Raw genomic sequence first — 24,720 nt, 5'->3', positions numbered from 1 at the left:
TCACCAATAACTTTGCTGAACCTTCCATTAGTGAAGCTACTGCTGGAAACGTTTGGGCAAACTAGAAGGGTAAAACATCTACAAATTGACACAACCTGGGGCATTTCAAACTAATGCAAATTACCATAACAAGGTATCCTGTGAAGCTCCGAGCTGGTAAAGAACAAACCATTTAGAATGAGCAGTAGTGGGAAGGACAATTAAACTCTCTTACAAACTTAAGAAAATTTATATCATACACAGCTAGACCAATCACTTTTTCATCCAACCCTTTCAGTGAAAATATTTTGCTTTAAAAGTATAGCTTTTCTTGTAAAGTACAGCTGTTCTCTTACTGTTGAATCAAACCCAGAAGAGGAAAATATTCTTCATTCAGAACCTACCAAATTGAATTAAAAAGAAAGCTAACTCTCAGCAATTTAAATTTATTTATAGCTACATAATACTAAATCTGAGAGATACAAACTGAATGAACACCAAAACATCATCCTAACTGTAACATCAACTCATTTTTCCAGAAACTTCTACAAATTTGAAGTGTTAATGTGAACAGCCCCAAGGAACTGGAAGGAGACTTTTTAAACTGGATTTACAATGGCTACTCTTAAAGGTAGCTTCCAAACATTGGCAATAACTAAAGTGCACTGTACAAATAAATTAGATGAGCGAGAGGCACCAGTTTCAAATAGCTCTTTCCACTATCTACAGTGAAGGTAATTAACTATTCGTATTGCATCTGGAAACTGTGCATTGCCAGTTTTTTAACCAGACCAAACTGCTTAGATTAAATCAAGCATAATCACAATACAACTCCCAAAGAAAATTCAGCTTTGCCTGGGAGAACCTTGAACTAAGTTTATCAGCTTCTCATCATATTTACACTTCACTTCTACCTGGCACTGCTGTTGTAACTTATTTTTAAACCTCCACTCTAAGAATTCTTGAGCAATTAATTCAATTTATATCAAGGTTTGTGCTCTACACAATGAATAAAGCAGAGGTTAATACTTCATGCCAGCTATTAAGGCCAGTTTAAGGAAAAAAACTAGGAAGAGGAGTGCTGTCATCCTAATAGCATAGATGTAGCTAGGTTCAGGTGAAGTTTCCATATCCAACAAATTTAATTACAGGTGTCCCCTGCTTTCCGAATGTTTGCGTTAACGAAAGACCTACATTAGTACCTGTTTTCGCTAACCTAAAGAGGGTTTTCGCTTTTACAAGAAAAGACGCCCGCTTTAAACGTGTTTACCCTGAGAAAGACTACTATGACCGTGAAGCCTTGTGCGCAGGCAGTTGCGTGCGCATGCATGTACGTGTCGAATTTTTTCTACAAATCAGTTTTGGCTCAATCTTCCCGATACTGGTAAGTGAAACTACACTCTACATACATTAATTCTACTTAATATATGCTGTGTATTTATATTATTCCTGCTTTTACTATAGTGTTATTTTAGGGTTTATGTGCTATTTGGTATGATTTGGTGGGTTATGTTTTGGGTCTGGGAACGCTCAAAATTTTTTCCACTATAAATTAATGCTACTTGCTTCTTCGCTTTATGCCATTTCGGCTTACAAACGGTTTCACAGGAACGCTCTGCTTTCAGATAGTGAGGGAAACCTGTACTCTGTTTTAGCTTTCAAATACAGGTTGAAAATATTACTATAAACAAAAAACTCACCAAACCCTCGCAGATCTGAGCTAGAAGAATTCAGCAAGGCGAGGCCAAAGATAACCTGAAAGCCAAAAAACATCGAAGTAGCTTAGATTATGTTGAGAGTAAATTTTAAAATGAAGAGAAACAAGAAGCCCGTGGAACTATAAATTACCTCTTGGACCTTGCTTAACTTGAGCACTTTACTAAGCTGAGTAAACAGGTGGGGCGAAGGTTTCAGACTCTAAAGTAGAAATAGAAACATAGCTTCAATTAGACAAAAAGAAAATAAAGCCTAAATACTACAATAGAAATTTAAAATCAAAAACTTAAGGAAACTACGTCTGAATCAACAACTATAAAACAAAGGATCAACTTTTCAGGAAGCAGGACAAAAGCCCTTCAACAGAAAGTTATCCCAAAACAATAATTCCGCACATTTCTAGCATTTTATTGGACATCCATTGGGATTCAAGTTGATCATTTACTGGCATTCACTTCTTATCATGAAGATTCCTTTTCAAACTCAAAGTACCGCATACTGTACTTTCCTCAGTGCAAACTCTTCACACCAAACAATATGAAACAAGTGAATCAAAATAATATAAACCTGACAAATAAGGGCTTCATTACCCACCCTATGGACCCCAGTGAGATGCACTTTTTCTTCCCAGTTAATTAGTTCTGTCATTGAAAAACATCATGGCAGATCTTCTACATCCTCACCATTTCTCTGCCATTCCTCATATCACCCGACCCCGCAAATACCCAAAAATCTATCTCAGCTTCAAATGTGCTACAGCCCTCAAAAGGCAGAGAACTCCAAAAATTCACATCCCTCAAAGTCATGAAATCTCTTCACTTCCTCCTCTTCCCAACCCCTTAGTTTTAGATCCCTTAGCCAAGGGAAACATCCTCTTTGCATTTACCCTGTTTGAGTCCCTTCTATGTGCTTTGCACATCTCCCCTCATTCTCCCAAATTTGAGAAAAAAGCTCCTCTATTTAATTTCACCACCAAGTCTGGTGGTCTGGTTAATCTTTTCACCTTCTTCCTTAAGTCCAGGCATCATCTGACTATATAACGTAGTTATCTAACTAATGGTCTATTATTAATCATAAAAAGAACATCTTTATCCTTGTATCCAAACCCTGTAGCAATGAAGAGCTGGCCTAAAGTACTGAACTCTCTAACACCCCACTAACCTCAGTTTGCCAATACTCCTACTATCTGCAACCATCTTTCAAATCATGCTAGTGTATTTGATCCATAAACTCAAAGTTAACAACTGTGATTGGGAGTTTACTGAAAGCTTTCTGTAAATCACAGTATACCACATCCATTGGCTCCCACCTTATCTTCTCTATTATAAGATTCTCAGAGAACTTCAATAAATCAGTCAAACATAGCTTCTATTCCATGTCAAACATAGCTTCTATTCCATAAATTCTTGGGCAATTACAATAGTTCAAAGGCTTTATTTTGTCAAATGCAGTCAGAGAAACAAATTGTTGCCTTAACCCCAGTACAATCTGAATCTTCAACAATCCTCAGCATAATCCAACACCCAAGACAGGAATTATTTATTCACGTCATAAAGGAAAGTTTGCATGAGTGATCTACCATCAGAAACTCAGAAGATACCATTCTGCCCTGGAGCTGTTCTGCCATTCAATACCCTTGTGGTTCTCTACACCAAATGCCACATTGCCCCTCTTTCCCTCTGTCATTTCATGTTTTGTGTTTTATATTTGCTTATCTCCTTGTATGGCCTAAAGCCACAAACTCCAATGGATTATCTCAGTCCAAATCTCTTGCCACTTAATCCAAGATTGGGACACCTCATTCTATCCACTTCAGCCTGAAATATTTTCCACACAACCAGTCTAGGTATGTCAGAACTTTGTTACCTTCAATTAAATCTCCTCCTGTTCTTTTCATATTCAGAGTGATTACAAACGTAGTTGACCGACTCTCTCCACATACTGTAGTCCTGCCATGCCAGGAACCAGTCTGGTAAACTATGTTTTATTCATTTTCATTAGACAAGAACAAAGCTGCATTTAATAGCAGACGCGATATTGCCAAGGCTTCATGTAACTGTTTCTGGATTCAAATCCTCTTGCTAAGAATGGTTCCCTAACATGATGGACCTGTCCTCAAAAATCTACCTTGTGAACTTGCACCTTGCTGTCCACCTGCAGCACATTTTCTCTGTACTCCACACTATTATTTACCCTCAATGTACTGTTGTAATGAATTGAACTCTATCAAAGGTTTTTCTACCGTATCTCCGCACGTTATAATAATAAACCAATTCACCAAACGCCATATAACTCAAAAGTAATTCTTAAAAGTCTTGCAAATCATTTACAAGGGCGGCATAGTAGATATAACTGAACAAATACCAGTAACTTGGGACCGCCTAGTTGAAGATTCAAATGTTTCATCCTTCAATAATTCAAGAATCAACAATACCAGAGGCGAGAACAGAATCCCTCAACCCACCAATCATTTGAGGCAATGCATTAGTAATGACAAAATAAAATCAGGATATGACCCAGCAAACAGAGTGGGAAGATATCAGAATCAGACTCAGGTTTATTATCTGGCATGTGACGTGAAATTTGTTAACTTAGCAGCAGCAATTCAATACACCTAATATAGAAGAGATTAAAAAAAATAATAAATAAGTAAATGACAGTATTCATATAATGAATAGATTTAAAAACTTGCTAAGAAATAGAAATACTATATATTAAAAAAGTGAGGTAGTGTCCAAGGTTCCATTTAGGAATCGGATGGCAGAGGGAAAAAGCTGTTCCTAAATCACTGAGTGTGTGCCTTCAGGCTTCTGTATCTCCTACCTGATGGTAACAGTGAGAAAACAATTCATGCCCTGGCTGGAGGAAGTCCTTAATAATGGACACTGCCTTTCTGAGACACTGAAGATGTCCTGGGTACTTTGTAGGCTAGAAACCAAGACGGAGCTGACTAGATTTACAACTCTCTGCAGTTGATATAGTTCATATCAGACAGTGGTGCAGCCTGTCAGAATGCTCGCCACAGTACATCTATAGAGGTTTTTGAGTGTATTTGTTGACATGCCAAGTCTCTTCAATGAATAATAGCTGCTGTCCTACCTTCTTTATAACTATATCAATATGCCAGGACCAGGTTAGATCATCAGAGATCTTGACACCAAGGAACATGAAACTGCTCACTCTCTCCACTTCTCATTCCTATATGAAGATTGGCATGTGTTCCTTCATCTTACCCTTCCTGAAGTCCGCAACCAGCTCTTTTGTCTTACTGACGTTGAGTGCTTGGTTGTTGCTGCAGCACCATTCCAATAGTTGGCATATCTCACTCTTGTATGCCCTCTCGATACCATCTGAGATTCTACCAACAATAGATGTATTGTCAGCAAATTTATAGATGGTTTTTGAGCTATGCCTAGCCACACAGTCATGTGTATACAGAGAGTAGAGAAGTGGGATAAGCACACACCCGAGATGTGTCAGTGTTAATGGTCAGCGAGCAGGATGGGATTACCAGTCTGCACAGAATGTGGTCTTCCGGTTAGGAAGCCAAGGATCCAATTACAGAGGGAGGTACAGAGGCTCAAGTTCTGCAACTTCTTAATCAGGATTGTGGGAATGATGGTATTAAATGCTGAGCTATAGTCAATGAACAGCATCCTGATGTAGGTGCCTGTGTTGTCCAGGTGGTCTAAAGCCATGTGGAGAGCCATTCAGATTGCGCCTGACATTGACCTACTGTGGCGATAGGCAAATTGCGATCGGTCCAGGTCCTTGCTGAAGTTCAGTCTAGTCATGACCAACCTCTAAAGCATTTTTCATCACTGGCAATGTGAGTGCAACCAGACAATTGTCATTAAGGCAGCTCACATTATTCTTGAGTCACTGGTGTAACTGTTACACTGGTATAATCACTGCCTTTTTGAAACAAATGAGAACTTCTGCTCATAACAGTGAGAGGTTGAAAATGTCCTTGAATACTCCCACTAGTTGGTTGGCACGGATTTTCAGAGCCTTACCAGGTACTCTATCTGGACCTTCTGCCTTGCAATGGTTCACTCTCTTTAAAGACAGTCTAACATCAATCTCTGAGACAGAGATCACAAGGATCTTCACAACTATAGTTGTGTTTTCACTTACAAAGAGTTCATCTGGTAGTGAAGTATCGCTGCCATTCATGCTATTGGATTTTGCTTTGTAGGAAGTAACGTCTTGCAAATCCTGCCAGAGTTGCCGTGCATCTGATGTCCCCTCCAACCTCGTTCCAAATTGTCTCTTTGCCTTTGAAATAGGCCTCCGCAAATTATACTTGGTTTTCTGCTACAGGCTTGGGTCACCACACTTTTACGTACCTCCTGGCTCATCCATGGCTTTTGGTTTGGGAATGTACAGCAAATCTTTGTAGGCACACACATCCACACAGGTTTTAATGAAGTCGGTAACAGCTGCAGCATACTCATCCAGGTTCAAAGATGAATCCCTGAATACAGTCCAGTCCACCGATTTAAAGCAGTCCTGTAAGCACTCTTGTGCTTTCATTGTCTATACCTTCTTGGTCCTCACTACTGGTCCTGCAGTCTTCAGTCTCTGCCTATACTCAGGGAGTAGAAGTGCAGTCAGTTAATCAGACTTCCCACAGTGAGGTTGTGGATCAGCACAGTAGGCATTCTTGATGGTGGTGTAGCAATGGTCCATTATCTTATTTCCTCTGGTATTGCAAGTGATCCGTTGATAGTAATTACTTGGTGATTTTTTTCTTTTAGACTGGCCTGGTTAAAAATCTCCCAAAGCGATGGTGAAAGTGTTAGGGTTGACTGTTTAGTGCATGTTTATCCCATTGCTCTGATCATCTGAAGCCTGACTGACATTGTCCTGAGTTAGAATGTATACTGCTACAAAAATGACCCAGGAGAACTCCCGTGGTAGGTAAAAAATAAAACAGTACATAACTGGTAGATATTCCAGGTCTGGTGAGCAGAATTGGGACAGCACTGATATATTTGTACACCAAGAAGAGCTGATCATGAAGCATACTCCTCCAACCTCTGCTTTTGAGAGACTCTATAGACCTATCCTGACAGAGTACAGGTAGTCCCCGAGTTACGAACAACTCGTACTTACGAACCGAGGAAAGAGAATGCCATCCGTCACTTTAAGTGGTTGCCTTTGACACTGTGTTGAGTATGTAACTTTGTAAGTGGCTTAAGTTTTTCTTAGCAATATTCTCCCCGACCCCACCTCCCCTTTTCCAGTCGGCTGGTGGCGCAGAGAGATCAGTGTCAGGCTCGAGAGTGGAGGTTCCTGAATTCGATCCAGTGACAGACTGCTCCTGAACGTGCTGTCCGTCTGCGCCGAGTTGATGTCAAGCTCGCAACTCAACGTCATAAAAAAAAACACTGCCACCTCCAGTTTAAGTTCCCATGCGGAATATTGTAGAGGATCAAATACCCAAATCCAGCACAGCCCCCCACTTTTCCCATTTAATTTGGCTCAGTGCAGTGGACTTTAGGACCCAGGGAATTCAGTGCTGTGGTCCTTAGGACCCAGTGAAGCTCAGGACCCGTTCCCCCACAGTGTTTCAGTTCCATTGGCGGGAAAGAATCACGATTGAAAATAAAGTGGAAATAATAGTTTGGAAAGAGGTGAAACATTATCTGTCACTGGAAAAGCATTAGGCTACAGTCAGTCAATGATCAGAACAATTTTAAAGGATAAAGTGAGAATAATGGAGCATGTGAAAGGCCCTGCCCCGATGAAAGCTACAATTAATTATTACTAAGCAACACAGTGGTTTAATTATTGGAATACACATATGTTTCTTAAGTGTTTTATATGCATAGAAAGGTAAAATATGTACTATATACTGACAAACATTTGACTAACTGATGCTAAGTAACACCGGATGTACTTGTTCCGACTTACATACAAATCCGACTTAAAGCTGGATTCAGGAATGGAACTCGTTCGTAACCTGGGGACTGCCTGTATAGTAAACCTGTCGATCTGAATTGCTGCATCTGGTATGGAAGGGGTTAACCAGGATTCCGTGAAACAAAGGACACACGCAGTCCTAACGTCCCTCGAATTCAGCACCCTAGCTCTAAGATCATTCATTTTATTCACCAGAGACTGCACACTTGCTACCAAGTCAGTAGGTATAGGGAGTTTAAAACCTTTTCACATAACATGGAAAATTATTTTAGTTTTTTTCTCTGAAAGTACACAAATTACTGTTCATGTAAAACAATGACTACTCTTACAGATAAAAGTTCCAAGGCAGTGAAAGACATTAAATGTAATTAACTTGCAACAGATTAATTTCTTCAACGTACATTCCAGTACACACAAAAACAAGATTTCAATTGAGCATTCAAAAACTTTAAAAATGTAACAAAAGGATTTGCATTTCAGAACAGGAGTGACAGCATTAAGCATAATATAGTAGCTTTCTGCTTTTAAGGTAAACTTTATAAGTGCTACAAAAGTAATCATGCTCAAAAGTAATGTAACAAAGCAACACCTAATACAAAACTTCATTAGTACACAATACTAATATTAATAAAAGAGACAAATATGGGTTCTTTGATAATCCAGTTTTATGAAACCTTTATCCTGAATTCTGGCTGCCATCTGGTGGTAACATGAATCTGCAAGTGAGAAGGGAATTGGAAGTTTCACAGGTCCAGAAAGGACAATGATAGCTTTATCCATTGTGAACTCAAGTATTCCAAGTCAAAATGATTTCAAATGACTGCTGGATAATAAAGATATAAAGATTTCCATTATACTGCACTGTACTAGGAACACAAAGCTAGATGTAGACTGTTCACTTGAGCCTGTTAAGTTTGTGGCTAGTCAGAACTTCATTTCCCCAGCTTTGCTCCAAGTCTCTAAACTAATAATTACATTGCTTTCAGACTTAAAAATTACAATTGATTCAGCAAGTTTGAGAACCTCCAGGGTCACTAACTGCATTTTTGTAATTAACATTATCACATCAATTCCTTTCTCAGAATATCCTATGGATGATCTGGATAACTGGTGCACCAAGCTATTAAGGCTGTTTTAAAGGAACATTAAAAATACATAGTAAATGCCCTTATCATTCTTTCAATGTCTGAGTTCATGTTTCTATGTAAGTAGGGGAGCTATACTAAAAGAGTTACAGAAAATTTAACCTGCATTCTCACAGAATGACAACAGCTACATAGTTTTGTAATTTTTTTTTCTAATTAAAACTACTGGATTAAGGACTGTATCACCAAAGCTTTTTAGAACATTGATGATCAGGGACACATTTCCACCATTTTAACTTCCATAGACATAATCATGCCATGCTGTTTAGAATGACTTAAAGAATCAGAATAATTGGCACTTGACAGTGGAAAAAATATCTGCTATCTTGAGTGCTGCATACTCAGGACAGAAAAATCTGAGCCATAATTAATCACTGGAACTGACTAAAAAAAAATTATCTTCAGCACAGAAAACTCAAGCAGATCACAGTACTGTGCAACAATCTTAGGCACCCTAGAATTTTTATACAAATGTTGTTTTAGATGTTGATATTTTTGTCTTCTGCATTAGAGTGTCAGTACAAAAGAACAAATAATAGATTTCCAAACACTGATTTCCCAAAAAATTTAATGTTAAGAGAAAGGTTTCTATTCAAGCGCACTTTAAAAGGCAGGACTTCTTTTCAGAGTGGTCATTTGAATCGGGAGCAAGTTACAGCTTGTGATTCAGCTGGGAGCTCGGAGAATTCGACCGTGTAGGTAGGATTTAAGCCTACCTGGTCAATACCTGTGGAGGAGGGGGAACTGCGCAGGCGCGAGTGACGTCAGCGTCGAGCGCGCACTTTAAAAGGCAGGACTTCTTTTCAGAGCGGGCAGCAGAGTCCGTGGAAGCAGAGTCCTGGGCTTTGGCTAAGTGGGCTTCGGCAAGCCTGTGTGATTGCTCGCTGAGGGGAAGAAGGTAAGGTCGCTAGGTGCTTTTTAGACATTCTATTAATCCAGTTCAGGTATGGGGGAGACAGTCAGAGCAGTGGTGTGCTCCGTATGCAGTATGTGGGAAGTCAGGGTCAACACAGTTGTCCCTGATGACCACACCTGCAAAAGGTGCGTCCAGCTGCAGCTCCTATCAGCCCGAGTTAGGGAGTTGGAGCAGGAGCTGAATGAACTACGGATCATTCGGGAGGTGGAGGCAGAGATAGATAGGAGTTATCAGGAGGTAGTCACATCAAAAAACCAAGAAGTAGGCAGATGGGTGACGGTCCAGAGAGGCAGGGGGAGCAGGCAGAGAGAGCAGAGCACCCCTGCAGCCATTCCCATTAACAGTAAGTATACCGTACTGGATACTGTTGATGGGGATGACCTACCAGGAATGAGTTGTAGTGGTCCTGCCTCTGGCACAGAGGTTGAACCCTCAACTAGAAAGGGGAGGAGGGAAGAGAAGAGAGCGATAGTTTTAGGGGACTCTATAGTTAGGGGGGCAGATAGGAGATTTTGTGGGGCAGATCGGGAGTCTCGGATGGTATGTTGCCTCCCATTTGCCAGGGTCCGGGACATCTCAGATCGGGTGCAGGCTATTCTTGAGAGTGAGGGCATGAACCCAGATGTAGTGGTCCATGTAGGGACCAATGATGTAGGTAAGGTGAGTGAGGGGGTCCTGCTTAGAGAGTTCAGGGAGTTAGGAGTGAAGCTGAAAGGCAGGACCTCCAGGGTGACAATCTCGGGATTGCTACCTGTGCCACGTGCGAGTGAGGCGAAGAATAGAATGATTATGCACATTAATACGAGGCTGAGAGCATGGTGCAGGAAGGAAGGGTTCAGGTTTTTGGATAATTGGTCTTTGTTCCAGGGACATTGGGATCTGTTTCGAAGGGATGGTCTACATCTGAACCGGAGGGGTACTAACATTCTTGCAGAAGTATTTGCCAGTGCTGCTCGGGGGAGTTTAAACTAGATGTGCAGGGGGCAGGGATCCAGATCCAGAGGGTTGGTCAGAAGGTGCATGGGGTTAAATGTGTACAAGGTTTGGGTGATCTTGAGAAGGTCATCAAAATTCAGGGTGCAATTTGCCCGATGGAAGTTCAAGGAGCTGGGTTAGGTACAGTAGACAGTGTTTTAAGCAAAGAGAGGAGGAATGGGCTAAGAATTCTATACTTGAATGCGCGTAGTGTCAGAAATAAGACAGATGAGCTTGAAGCTCAGATGAAAATGGGGAACTACGATATTGTTGGGATAACGGAGACATGGCTGCAAGGGGATCAGGCCTGGGAATTGAGTGTACCAGGGTATACGTGCTATCGTAGAGACAGAAATATGGGAAGAGGGGGTGGGGTGGCCCTGTTGGTGAGGAATGAGATTCAGTCCTTAGCAAGAGGTGACTTGGGAACAGGGGAAGTAGAGTCTGTGTGGATTGAGCTGAGGAACAGTAAGGGTAAAAAGACCCTAATGGGTGTTGTGTACAGGCCCCCAAACAGTAGCGTGGAAATTGGGTACAAGTTGATTAGGGAGTTAACATTGGCATGTGCTAAAGGTAATGTAGTCGTTATGGGAGATTTCAACATGCAGGTGAACTGGGAGAATCAGGTCAGTGCTGGACCCCAGGATAGGGAGTTTGTGGAGTGTCTAAGGGATGTATTTTTGGAACAGCTTGTGCTTGAGCCAACCAGGAACGAGGCTATTTTGGACGTGGTGATGTGTAATGCACAGGAATTGATAAGTGATCTTGAAGTAAAGGAGCCATTAGGAAGTAGTGATCATAACATGATAAGTTTTTATCTACAATTTGAGAGGGATAAGGGCAGATCAGAGGTGTCAGTGTTGCAATTAAATAAAGGAGACTACGAAGCCATGAGGGAAGAGCTGGCCAAAGTTAAATGGGCGGATGCCCTGGCAGGAAAGACAGTGGATCAGCAGTGGCAGATATTCTTGGGCATAATACAAAAGATGCAAATACAGTTCATTCCAATGAGAAGGAAGGATTCAAAGAGGGGGAAGGGGCCACAGTGGTTGACAAAGGAAGTCAGAGATTGTATAGCATTAAAGAAAAAGAAGTATGACAGGGCTAAGATGAGTGGGAATACAGATGATTGGGAAAGTTTTAAGGAACAGCAGATCTTAACTAAAAAAGCAATACGGAGAGAAAAAATCAGGTATGAGCTCAGTCTAGCCAGGAATATAAAAGGGGATAGCAAAAGCTTTTTTAGCTATGTGAAGAGAAAGAAGATAGTTAAGAACAATGTTGGCCCCTTGAAGAATGAATTGGGAGAAATTGTTATGGGAAACAGGGAAATGGCAACAGAATTTAATGCATACTTTAGATCTGTCTTCACCAGGGAGGACACAAGCAATCTCCCAGATGTATGGATGGGCCAGGGTCATAAGATATCAGAGGAATTGAGACAGATTGACATTAGGAAAGAAACTGTGATGAGTAGACTGGTAGGACTGAAGGCTAATAAATCCCCGGGTCCAGATGGTCTGCATCCGAGGGTTCTAAAAGAGGTGGCTCAGGAAATTGCAGATGCATTGGTAATCATTTTCCAATGTTCCTTAGATTCAGGATCAGTTCCTGAAGATTGGAGAGTGGCTAATGTTGTCCCACTTTTCAAGAAGGGAGGGAAGGAGAAAACTGAGAACTATCGCCCTGTTAGCCTAACGTCAGTCGTGGGGAAGATGCTTGAGTCCATTATTAAGGACGAAATAGTGGCACATCTATATGGCAGAAATAGGATTAGGCCGAGCCAGCATGGATTTACCAAGGGCAAATCATGCTTGACTAATCTGTTGGAGTTTTTTGAGGGTGTAACAAGGATGTTAGACGAGGGTAAGCCAGTAGATGTTGTGTACCTAGATTTTCAGAAGGCATTCGATAAGGTGCCACATAGGAGATTGGTGAGTAAAATCAGAGCTCATGGCATTGGGGGCAGGGTTTCAACATGGATAGAAAACTGGTTGGCAGATAGAAAGCAAAGGGTAGCAGTGAATGGGTGTTTCTCAGACTGGCTGGAGGTGACTAGTGGGGTACCACAGGGCTCTGTATTGGGACCACAGCTCTTTACGATTTATGTCAATGATTTAGATGAGGGCATTGAAAACTATATCAGCAAGTTTGCTGACGATACTAAACTGGGTGGCAGTGTGACATGCGAAGAGGACGTTAGGAGAATACAGGGAGACTTGGATAGGCTGAGTGAGTGGGCAGATACTTGGCAGATGTCATTCAATGTGAATAAATGTGAAGTTATCCACTTTGGAAGCTGGAACAAGAGGGCAGAGTATTGTCTGAACGGTGTTGAGTTAGGTAAGGGAGAAATGCAAAGAGACCTAGGAGTCCTAGTTCACCTGTCAATGAAGGTGAATGAGCAAGTGCAACAGGCAGTGAAGAGGGCAAATGGAATGTTGGCCCTTGTTACAAGGGGAATTGAATACAAGAGCAAGGATGTTCTTTTGCATTTGTACAGGGCCCTGGTGAGACCACACCTGGAATATTGTGTACAGTTTTGGTCTCCAGGTTTAAGGAAGGACATTCTGGCAATTGAGGAAGTGCAGCGTAGATTCACTAGGTTGATTCCTGGGATGGCAGGGCTGTCTTACGCAGAGAGATTGGAGAGATTGGGCTTGTACACGCTGGAATTGAGGAGATTGAGAGGGGATCTGATTGAAACGTTTAAGATAATTAAAGGATTTGATAGGATTGAGGCAGGAAATATGTTCCAGATGTTGGGAGAGTCCAGTACCAGAGGGCATGGATTGAGAATAAGAGGTCAGTTATTTAAAACAGAGTTGAGGAAGAGCTTCTTCTCCCAGAGAGTTGTGGAGGTGTGGAATGCACTGCCTCGGAAGACGGTGGAGGCCAATTCTCTGGATGCTTTCAAGAAGGAGCTGGATAGATATCTGATGGATAGGGGAATCAAGGGATATGGGGACAAGGCAGGGACTGGGTATTGATAGTGAATGATCAGCCATGATCTCAGAATGGCGGTGCAGACTCGAGGGGCCGAATGGTCTACTTTTGCACCTATTGTCTATTGTCTATTTTGTTAAATAAAGTAACACATTAGGTAATAGACCACTTGTCAAATTAAAACTTAATTACTTTGTAGGTATGTAGCCCAGTGCATGATTATAAGATTACAAGTAGGATGCTAATGATAGATGACAATGAGTCAAATGAATAAAATTACAGTCGGCTCTCCTTATCCGCGGGTTCTGCATGCGCAGATTCAACCAACCACGGATTGGGAAAACCCAGAAGTTCTCTCTCCAGCACTCGTTATTTGAGCATGTGCAGACTTTTTTTTCTTGTCATTATTCCCTAAACAATACAGTATAACAACTATTTACATACACTTAACATTGTATTAGGTACTATAAGTAAACTGGAGATGATTTAAAAATACAGGCAGTCCCCAGGTTATGAACGAGTTCCGTTCCTGAGTCTGTCTTTAAGTAGGATTTGAAGTCGGAACAGGTACATCCAGTATTATTTAGCGACAGTCAAACATTTGTCTTAGTATATAGTACAGTCGGCCTCCTTATCCGCGGGGATTGGTTCCGAGACCCACCATGGATACCAAAAATCGCGGATGCTCAAGTCCCTTATTTAACCTGAATCAGTGCGGTGGTCTCTAGGACCCAGAGGAGCCCCGGACTTTATTTAATGTTCAGAGCGGAGGACATTAGGACTCGGCGTAGCTCTGAATCTGTGGTGCTTCTGTTCACGAAAATAATCACGATCCCAATTGAAAATAAGGTGGAAGTAATAAAGCAATCAGAAAGAGGTGACACGCCATTGGTCATTGGAAAAGTGTTAGGCTACAGTCGGTCAACGATCAGAACAATTTTAATGGAGCATTTGAAAGGCCCCACCCCAATGAAAGTTACAATTATTACTAATCAACGCACTGGTTTAATTAATTAAATATGTATGTTTCTTAAGTGTTTTATATGCATAGAAAGGTAAAATATGTACTATATACTAAGAAAAACATTTGACTAACTGACGCTAAATAATACTGGATGTACCTGTTCCGACCTCAAATCCGACTTAAAGACTGACTCAGGAATGGAACTCATTCATAACCCAGGGACTACCTGTACTTTAAAGTCATTTCCAGATTACTTATAATACCTAATACAATGTAAATGCTATGTAAATAGTTGTTATACTGTATTGTTTAGGGAATAATGACAAGAAAAAATAATCTGTACATGCTCAAAACAACGAGTGCTGGAGAGAGAACTTCCGGGTTTTCCTGATCCGCGGTTGGTTGAATCTGTGCATGCGGAATCCGCAGATAAGGAGGGAAGACTGTATACATTTTACCTTTCTATGCATATAAAACACTAAAGAAATGTATGCATTTCAATAATTAAACCACTGCATTTAAAATTGCAGCAAGACATTTTATAGGAGAATGTCGGGATAGCAGTTCGACACCGGGAGTTTAACAGAAGTTGGATAACGCAACAATACAATGATCCAAAAGACAAGAGTAAATCAACAACAGAGTGGTTTAAAAAGAAGAAAATCTGTGTTTTGGAATGGTTGAGTCAAAGTCCTGACCTTAATCCTATAGAAATGTTGACGAAGGACCTGAACAAGCAGTCAGTAAGATGAAAGAGCTGATTGTGGACTTCAGGAAGGGCAAGATGAAGGAACACATGCCAATCCTCATATAGGGATGAGAAGAGAGAGTGAGCAGTTTCAAGTTCATAGGTGTCAAGATCTCTAAGGATCTAACCTGGTCCCAACATATTGATATAGCTATAAAAAAAAAGGCAAGACAGCAGCTATACTTCATTGAAGAGATTTGGCATGTCAACAAATACACTCAAAAACCTCTACAGCTGTACTGTGGAGAGCATTCTGACAGGCTGCATCACTGTCTGGTATGGAGCCATACCAGACAGTGATGCAGCCTGTCAGAATAATCTCCACAGTACAGCTGTAGAGGTTTTTGAGAGTATTTGTTGACATGCCAAAAGAAGCTGCAGAAGGTTGTAAATCTAGTCAGCTCCATCTTGGGTACTAGCCTACAAAGCACCCAGGGAGTGGTGTCTGAGAAAGGCAATGTCCATTATTAAGGACTTCCAGCAGCCAGGGCATGCCCGTTTCTCACTGTTACCATCAGGTAGGAGGTACAGAAGCCTGAAGGCACACACTCAGAAATTCAGGAACAGCTTCTTTTCCTTTGTCATCCGATTCCTAAATGGACATTGGATCTTTGGACACTACCTCGCTTTTTTTTTAAAAATATACAGTATTTCTGTTTTTGCACTTTTTTAATCTATTCAATATATATATATACACAGTAATCGATTGACTGATTTATTATAATATTTTTTTAAAATTTATTTATTTTTTCCTCTGCTAGATTATGTATTGCATTGAAATGTTGCTGCTAGGTTAACAAATTTCACATCACATGCCGGTGATAATAAACCTTACTCTGATTCTGAGAGATATCTGCCTGGCGTCAGTGGTCACAAAACCAGGATTTGAGATATGTACCAGCTGCTCATACAACCATCCACCGCCTGTTCCCATGACTTCATGTGACCCCGATCAGAGGCCTAAACAGGTGCTGCACCTTGCCCAAGATATGACCTGCAGGCTGGCAGAGGGAAGGAGCACCTTATACCTCCTTCAGTGGATGTGCATCTCCACATCACCACCTTTAAAAACGAGACATGGACAACACAAAATCTGCATTGAGAAAATAAACCATAGAGGGACAGACCTTCAATTTCAATCATGAAAGATTATTGACCTCTCTTTCTTAGTACCCGAAACTTTGTCGATTCACTCACATTCACATTCTCAAACCCCTCCACATATACCGCTCAACTTGCTGAATTCCTCCAGCAGATTGTTTGTTGCTGAGAATATCGGGTGACAACTTGATTAGGATCAGCAATGAGGAAACTCGTGAATGAAAGGCTTTATTTGCAACTCTACAAACCAAGCAAAAACTTAACCTTAAGTTAGTAAGATAAATAAAACTGCCATTCCATTTTGCAAATAAAATTCAATGACAGGACTTAAATTCTAAATATACACTATAATGTTCAAAAGAATATTAATGATTAAAATGTTTTAGATGCAAGCAAAAATGGAAACTTCAAATTGACACATCATAGAACAAGCAAATTATTTACCTGTAACAAGTACCTACCTTCTGATAGTGCAATGGATTGTCAATGGCGTAGCACAGCGTCGAGATGAAATTAGGCTTGGTAATCAGCGATGCACACTCCTGAATCAGAAACTGAGTCTGCAACAAGAGATTTTTGGAAAAGTGGTTAGAATAATCCAAGATAGCATAGTCGTATCCAAATGATAAACACTCAAGCACTACACACAAACAATAAAATCAGTTAACTGGATAAGACTTAATGAACCTCACTGCACAATACAAATTCAGCAAACCTTGGTTCTGCACTGTTGACTTACAATTCCTCAAAACCTAACTTAACTCTTCTTGAAATTTTTATTAAAGAATGAAGTAGTATCGAGCATCTTTTTGACAAAGGGCAAAGCATCTTGTCAGCTCTGTAGCCACTGTGCATGTAAAGGAAATTCCTTTATTATCTTTAGTCTTGACTTCTGTTTGATACTATTACATAACAGTAAATCGTAATCCAACTCTGAAATTTACAGTACAGTCAGCCCTCCTTATCAGTGAGTTCTGCATGCGTGAATTCGCGAATCAAGAAAACCCGGAAGTGCTCTTCCAGCACTTGTTCGAGCATATAGACTTTTTTTTCTTGTCATTATTCCCTAAACAATGCAGTATTAACAATTATTTACATAGCATTTACATTGTATTAGGAATTATAAGTAATATAGAGATGATTTAAAGTATACGGGAGGATGTGCGTGGGTTATCGTGGATCAGAATCGAAAAAAATCGTAAGTTCTCTTACTAAGTAAGTCGGAACAGGCACATCCGGTATTATTTAGCGTCAGCTAGTCAAACGTTTGTCTTAGTATATTGTATATATTTTACCTTTCTATGCATATAAAACACTTAAGAAACAGACAGACAGACATACTTTGCTGATCCCGAGGGAAATTGGGTTTCATTACAGTCGCACCAACCAAGAATAGTGAAGAAATATAAAATAATAAATAATTAAATAATAAGTAAATTATGCCAAGTGGAAATTAGTCCAGGACCAGCCTATTGGCTCAGGGTGTCTGACACTCCAAGGGAGGATCTGTAAAGTTTGATGGCCACAGGCAGGAATGACTTCCTATGACGCTCAGTGATGCAGACATTGCCCAAGATGGCATGCAATTTGGACAGCATTCTCTTTTCAGATACCACCGCCAGAGATTACAGTTCCACCCACAACATCACTGGCCTTACGAATGAGTTTGTTGATTCTGTTGGTGTCTACTACCCTCAGCCTGCTGCCCCAGCACACAACAGCAAACATGATAGCACTGGCCACCACAGACTCGTAGAACATACTCAGCATCGTCTGGTAGATGTTAAAGGACAGTCTCCTCAGGAAATAGAGACAGCTCTGACCCTTCTTGTAGACAGCCACAGTGTTCTTTGACCAGTCCAGTTTATTGTCAATTCGTATCCCCAGGTATCTGTAATCCTCCACCATGTCCACACTGACCTCTAGGATGGAAACAGGGGTCACCGGTGCCTTAGCCCTCCTCAGTTCCACCACCAGCTTCTTAGTCTTTTTCACATTAAGCTGCAGATGATTCTGCTCACACCATGTTACAGTTTCCCACCATAGCTCTGTACTCCGCCTCATCTCCCTTGCCAATGCATCCAACAATGTATGAACATATGTATTTCAATAATTAAACCACTGCATTGCTTAGTAATAATTGTAGCTTTCATCGGGGCAGGGCCTTTCTCACTTTATACTTTAAAATTGCTCTGATCGTCGACCAACTGTAGCCTAACACTTTTCCAATGACCAATGGCATTTCACCTCTTTCTGATCGCTTTATTTTCACTTTATTTTCAATCGTGATTATTTTCATGAACAGAAACACTGTGGATTCAGAGCTCCACCAGCTCCTAAAGACCACTGCACTGAGACAGGTTAAATAAGGGACTTGAGCAACCGTGTTTTTTGGTATCCGCGAGGGGTCCTGGAACCAATCCCTCACAGATAAGGAGGGCCAACTGTATGCACTAAGCATCGCTGTGGATAATGTCAGCCAAGATATTTCAAGTTCACATATTAAACTTTGATTGCATAAAGACCTCACATGATCTATCACATTTATTTTTCAGAAAGGAAGAAACTAATGCATCCCTAACCCCTATTGCCATAAATGGATCTGGGATTGATAGGGTAAACAGTTTTAAGTTCCTCAGCATCCAAATCATCGAGGACCTCACGTGGTCTGTACATACCAGCTATGTGATGAAAAAGGCACAACAGCCTCTGTCACCTCAGATGGTTGAAGAACTTTAGTATGGGCCCCCAAATCCTAAAAATCTTCTACAGGGGCACAACTGAGAGCATCCTAACTGGTTGCATCACTGTCTGGAATGGGAACTGTACCTCCCTTAATCGCAGGACTTTGCAGAGAGTGGTGCGGACAGCTCAGAGCATCTGTAGTTGTGAACTTCCAATGATTCAGGACATTTACAAAGACAGGTATGATCACTGGGGACCCGAGTCACCCCGACCACAATCTATTCCAGCTGCTACCATCCGGGAAGTGATAGTGCAGCATAAAAGCCAGGACCAACAGACTCCGGGACAGCTTCTTCTACCAGGCCATCAGACTGATGAACTCACACTGATTTGAGTGTATTATATGGACCGTTCTATTTATTATAAATTACTATGATTGCACATTGCACATTTAGACAAGAGACGTAACATAAAGATTTTTACTTCTCGTGTGTGTGAAGGATGTAAGAAATAAAGTCAATTCAATTCAGTACACTTTTAAGAGGCCGTTGCACAATTTTATCTAAAGTAGATCTGAAAGATTAAATTTGAAGGACAGGTTGCAAGAAATTGATTAAAATCCTGAACTGAAATTGTTAAGAGCTAAATTAATTAAATCTAAATTATTACACGATCCAGCTTGGCAGATAGAAAAATATATATCTTCTGGCGGGCAAATTAAAACAGCATTAATATTGTAATTAGCAAGAGATAAAGACACATTAGTTTTATTAAAATTAAGTTTATAATTACATTAACAGTTTCCAAATTTTGGTAAGTCTTTAATAAAATCATACACCTTATCAACCAAAAATGCAGTGGATCTTTGTCCAAGGCCGGGCCATTTAAAATAGTTTCAGAAATATATGTGGCACTGGCTCTTCTTTAAACACATTTCTGCTGCATCTGTTTGGTGGCTTTACAAAGTAATCCACCATTCCACACCCACCACATCTCCCTTTGTTACCACAGGTCGTTAGTAATAGATAGAAAATACTTAAGAGGCTCCTATGAAATCAACTTTAAATTTTACTTTGACTTTATGCCATATTAAAGTTGCTTTATGAATGAAATTGTTCATGAGGAACAGGTATTAAGCAGGAGCACATTCTGAAGAAATTTGGCACACCTTTCAATCTTCTGGATCCCTTGTTAAAAACATAAAAGTAACCTGTCAAGAGGCATGCAGTTCATGTCTGCCAGAAAAGGGTATCATTTTCCCCACAGAAGGCAAACATCACAACGTGAACCCTTCATGCTATAATATTCTTCCAATCCACTAAAGTGTAATTCCATCACATCATGGACATGTTTAAAAGTGGTACACTAATTTTTCTAATAAAAACTATTTCTTTCAACATAAACCACACAGAAGGGTTGAGCGAATAAAAGCCAAAGGCTTAAAAATAAAGCAATGTTAAGGTTAGGAAGCTAGAAAATGCACAATGATTTAAAAAAAAAGTCAAGTTTTTAAAATGTTTTAGATTAGAATCAAAACATTTCTAGATGCATTGCTTTCTCATACAAAGGTTTATTGGAGGTACCTGCGGTGAAAAGTACTGTACTTAGAAAAAAAACTTCCAATATCAGAAAGCAACAAAAAAAAATTCTTCATTCAAGTTTACTTTCTGAAAGTGCACACTATAACTTTCACAAAGTGGTCATTCTTTACCCAACGACGCTGCTCTGGAACTGAAATTCAAATTTTGCCAGATAGGAGAACAACATTAGAGGGTAACAGCTTCTCACTTCTCAAAATATTACAAACCTGTTTTCTGGTCAGTCTTGATATAAAAACACCAAAATATCGATAAATTCAAAATAAATCAAAACTATAACCAAGAAAATTCAAAATCGTAAGATTCTCATTTGTTCAACATGAAAAGGGTAATCTATATCTATCTGCAAACCTAATAAAGCAGTCAGATGGAGAAAACGTCTAAAAATTCAGAGGATAATACAGGAAGGGAAAAACAATTGTATTAAACAAAAAGTACGCTATCTTTTACATCCTCAGGATATTACGAAGCACTTAACAGTCAAAGCAAAAATAATTGTAACATGCATTGCAAGGTAAGCAAAAAGGAAATCTTTGACGATGCCTATTGAAGGACAAATGACAGTCAAGACACAAGGGAAACAGCTTGATTAATGCCACTGCATCTTCCATAACAGTAGTTCATGACTGTGTCTGACATTAGTAGTGGATAAATTATTCTACCTGACAGGATACATAAGCATTTCAATAGACAGGGCCTGATTAGGGATAATCAACATGGCTTTGTGGTAGGGTTTATCTAACTAATCTTATAGTTTAATGAGGAGGTAACCAGGAAGATTGATGAAGAAAAGCTGAAGAAGGAAAGCCAGTGGATGTTGTCTGCATGGACTTTAGCAAGGCCTTTAACAAAGTCTCTAAAGGGTGGTTGGTCAAGAAGGTTCAGTTGTTCGGCATTCCGGAAGGGTTCGTACACAGGATTTGACATTGGCTTCGTTGTTGAAGCCAGAAAGTATTAATAAATTGTCACCTCTCTGACTGGAGGCCTGTGACTTGTGGTATGCCACAGGAACCAGTGCTGGATCTGTTGTTGTTTGTCATTTATATCAATGATATGAATGATAATGTGGTAAACTGTTTCAGCAGATCTGCAGGAAGATACAGATGGAATTCAATGCAGAAAAGAGTAAGGTGTTGCACTTTGAGAGGATCAGCCAGAATAGCACATACATAGTGAACGACAGGGAACTGCACAGTGCGGTAGATCAGAGGGATCTGGGAATACAGAACGACAATACTTTGAAAGTGGCATCACAAATAGATGGCACTGCAAAGACAGCTTTTCAATCCATGGTTTTCATAGATCATGGTACTGACTACAAGAATTGGGATATTATGTTGAAGGTGTACAAAATGGAGTATTGTGTGCATTTCTGGTCACTTACCTGCAGAAAATAACCAATAAAATTGAAAGAGCACAGAGAAAATTTACAGGGATGTTGCCGGACCTTGAGGACCTGAGTTATAGGGAAAGGCTGAATAGATTAGGACCTTATTCCCTGGAGAACAGGAGAATGAGGGGAGATTTGATAGACTTAATTCCTGGACTGGACATCCTGCTCGTTTACGGAAGTTGGAAGCGTCTTCCACAGCCTCTCCTTTCCAGGTAGTGATCGCTGCAGGACCACTACTTGGCTTGTCATGCAAGTGCTCACTCTCATATGGTCTCTCCTACACTACTGTGCCCATAGCAATGCCTTCAAATGGCAACCCTGTTCTTACTGAGTTTGCTATGCCATGGCACAACCTAGTGTTCAGCAGTATAACTGGGTGGGCAGGGTGGGCTCATCAGCTTTGCCAGGCAGTCTGTCTGTCTGTCTAGAAGGAGGAAAACTCTGATACTCAATCTACAGCTTTGCGGTCACCACAATTGTTGCAGCTTGCTGTGTCATTAAACATCCCCAGGAGTACAGAGCAGAACTGGTCCACATGCACCTATCCTCACTATAAACTTATGCTGTCCATCCTTCTCTTCACATTCACAAACATCAAGGAAAACAGAGGAGTGCCCCAAAGAATGAATGACAGTTAAAAGTTAGAACCTTAAAGGACCCCTCATCTCCCCCCCCCCCCTTCCACGTAGTCAGGAAGAAAAACTGTCCTAAAGCAATGGAGTAGGGGTGCCTCTAAAGATACCAAAGATCGTGCCTTCACTCCTGAGCACGCTTCATCCCTCCTGATCTTTGCAAGTGAAGAACCAACCATTATCACAAAATTATCACGGAGATGAACAGGGTTAATGCAAACAGAGGTTTGTTGAGATCATTACTACAGAACATAGGTTAAGAGTAAAAGGAGAAATACTTAAGGGGAACTACCCCATTCAGAGGGTGGTGCAAAGGTGGAACAAGCTACCAGAGGAAGCAGTGGATATGGGTTCGATTTCAATATTTAGAAGCTTGGATAAGTATATGGCTGTGGGCAGGTAATGGGACTAGGCAGAATAAAGATTCAGCATAGACTAGATTTGCCACTGGCCCATTTATGCGCTGGAGTGCTCTAACTTAACTACCATATCAAAAATAACACATTCTGAAAGGGTACTATTGAAGATTCACACCCATATCTACAAACAAGGGTCTGAACTTGTTATTTTCTACCAAACAGCAAGCCAACCAAAGAAAATAGTTCTTTAAAATTCATGGCCCACTTCATTTTCTCCCATTTTTCTTAATGTATTGATGTTGCTGGGAGCTTATATACAGCAACTCCCCAAAACATGTTTCCTTATCACACTGTATAAAAATGCTTTAGGAAATTTTGTAACATACTGAGCTGAAGTCAGGATATTTTAAGAAAGATGCTGTCCATCTTTTTCTAGACTTCACAAAGGCTTTCAGGTGTTACTGGGCAGGGATCAAAAGTAGGAATTCATGAAATGGAGAAGGCACACGGAGATTGTCAAATTACTGGGTGAACAAGTAATCTCGGGGTACTATAAGTCTGTGTCTTTGTTGATGATTTGCTGCATGCTGGGTGCTCAGCATGTTGATGTTTTTTTTGCTGGTGGGGGGGCTGTTGCCTTGCTGCAGCTTTAGCATGGGAGGGTTCTTTGTGGTTCTAATTTTTAACTGTCATCCATTCTTGGTGGGGCACTTTTCATGGATGTTTGAAAAGAAAAAGAACGTCAGTGTGTGTATTGTAAGTATTTCTTGGGCATTAAATGTGCCTGTTGAAACTATGACTCTCTCCAGCTTGGAAGACCAGCATGATGTTCAAACAACAAAGCCAAAAAGCACAGTACTGTGGCGACCCATTTCCTAGCGTATCCGAACCGACTCACAATTAGATAGCCTACGGGGGTTTGCGAGCACAGAGCTTTGGAGCCTCCGCGCCATGGGGGGGCCAGTTGACAGAGGCTTAAAAGTGAGGCTGAAGTTTTCGAATAAAGTTTTTTCCTTCGACTGCAGTTACCGACTCCGTGTCGTAATTTTAGCGCTGCGTGTAGCACACCGCTACAATTGGTGACCCCGACGGTCCAAACGATTTTTGGACCAGAAATGACCGACGCCACCTCTGTTCATGCGGTTTCGTTGAAACTGCCGGGTTTCTGGACACAGCGCCCGAACCTATGGTTCCAGCAAGCCGAAGCCCAATTCCACGTTCGCCAGATCACCTCAGAAGACACCCGCTACTACTACGTGGTGAGCTCCCTCGACCAGGACACAGCGGCCCAGGTCGCGGAGTTCGTACAGTCGCCCCCGGCAGACGGCAAGTACACGGAATTCAAAGCCCTGCTCCTCAGGACTTTCGGACTCTCACGGCGCGAGCGGGCTGCCCGTTTACTGCACCTGGATGGCTTGGGCGACAGACCTCCATCAGCTTTAATGAATGAGATGTTGTCTCTCGCCGACGAACACACACCCTGCCTCATGTTTGAGCAGGCATTCCTGGAGCAGCTGCCCGAGGACATACGCCTGCTGCTGTCCGACGCGGATTTCAGTGACCCCCGGAAGGTGGCAGCCCGGGCGGACTTGCTGTGGAACGCCAAAAAGGTGAGCGGGGCGACCATCGCACGGA

At 41.0% G+C, this 24,720-nt stretch overlaps 1 protein-coding gene across 5 annotated transcripts in view; it reads right to left on the bottom strand.

Moving 5' to 3' along the window:
* Positions 1 to 24,720, bottom strand: part of cnot1 (CCR4-NOT transcription complex, subunit 1) — a 261,162-nt gene that overhangs the window by 192,756 nt on the left and 43,686 nt on the right. For all 5 annotated transcript variants that reach the window (XM_059992493.1, XM_059992490.1, XM_059992494.1 and 2 more), the window contains 3 exons: positions 16,880 to 16,978; positions 1,828 to 1,896; positions 1,680 to 1,734 (listed from right to left, as the gene is read on the bottom strand). In XM_059992493.1, coding sequence (XP_059848476.1) covers positions 1,680 to 1,734; positions 1,828 to 1,896; positions 16,880 to 16,978 — 223 coding nt within the window. The remainder of the gene's footprint in view (positions 1 to 1,679; positions 1,735 to 1,827; positions 1,897 to 16,879; positions 16,979 to 24,720) is intronic.

Source organism: Hypanus sabinus, chromosome 17 (genome assembly GCF_030144855.1).
Source record: "Hypanus sabinus isolate sHypSab1 chromosome 17, sHypSab1.hap1, whole genome shotgun sequence".
Classification (NCBI taxonomy): Eukaryota; Metazoa; Chordata; class Chondrichthyes; order Myliobatiformes; family Dasyatidae; genus Hypanus; species Hypanus sabinus.
The sequence above is the reverse complement of the archived record's forward strand: the minus strand, read 5'-3'. Positions and strand labels throughout refer to the sequence as shown.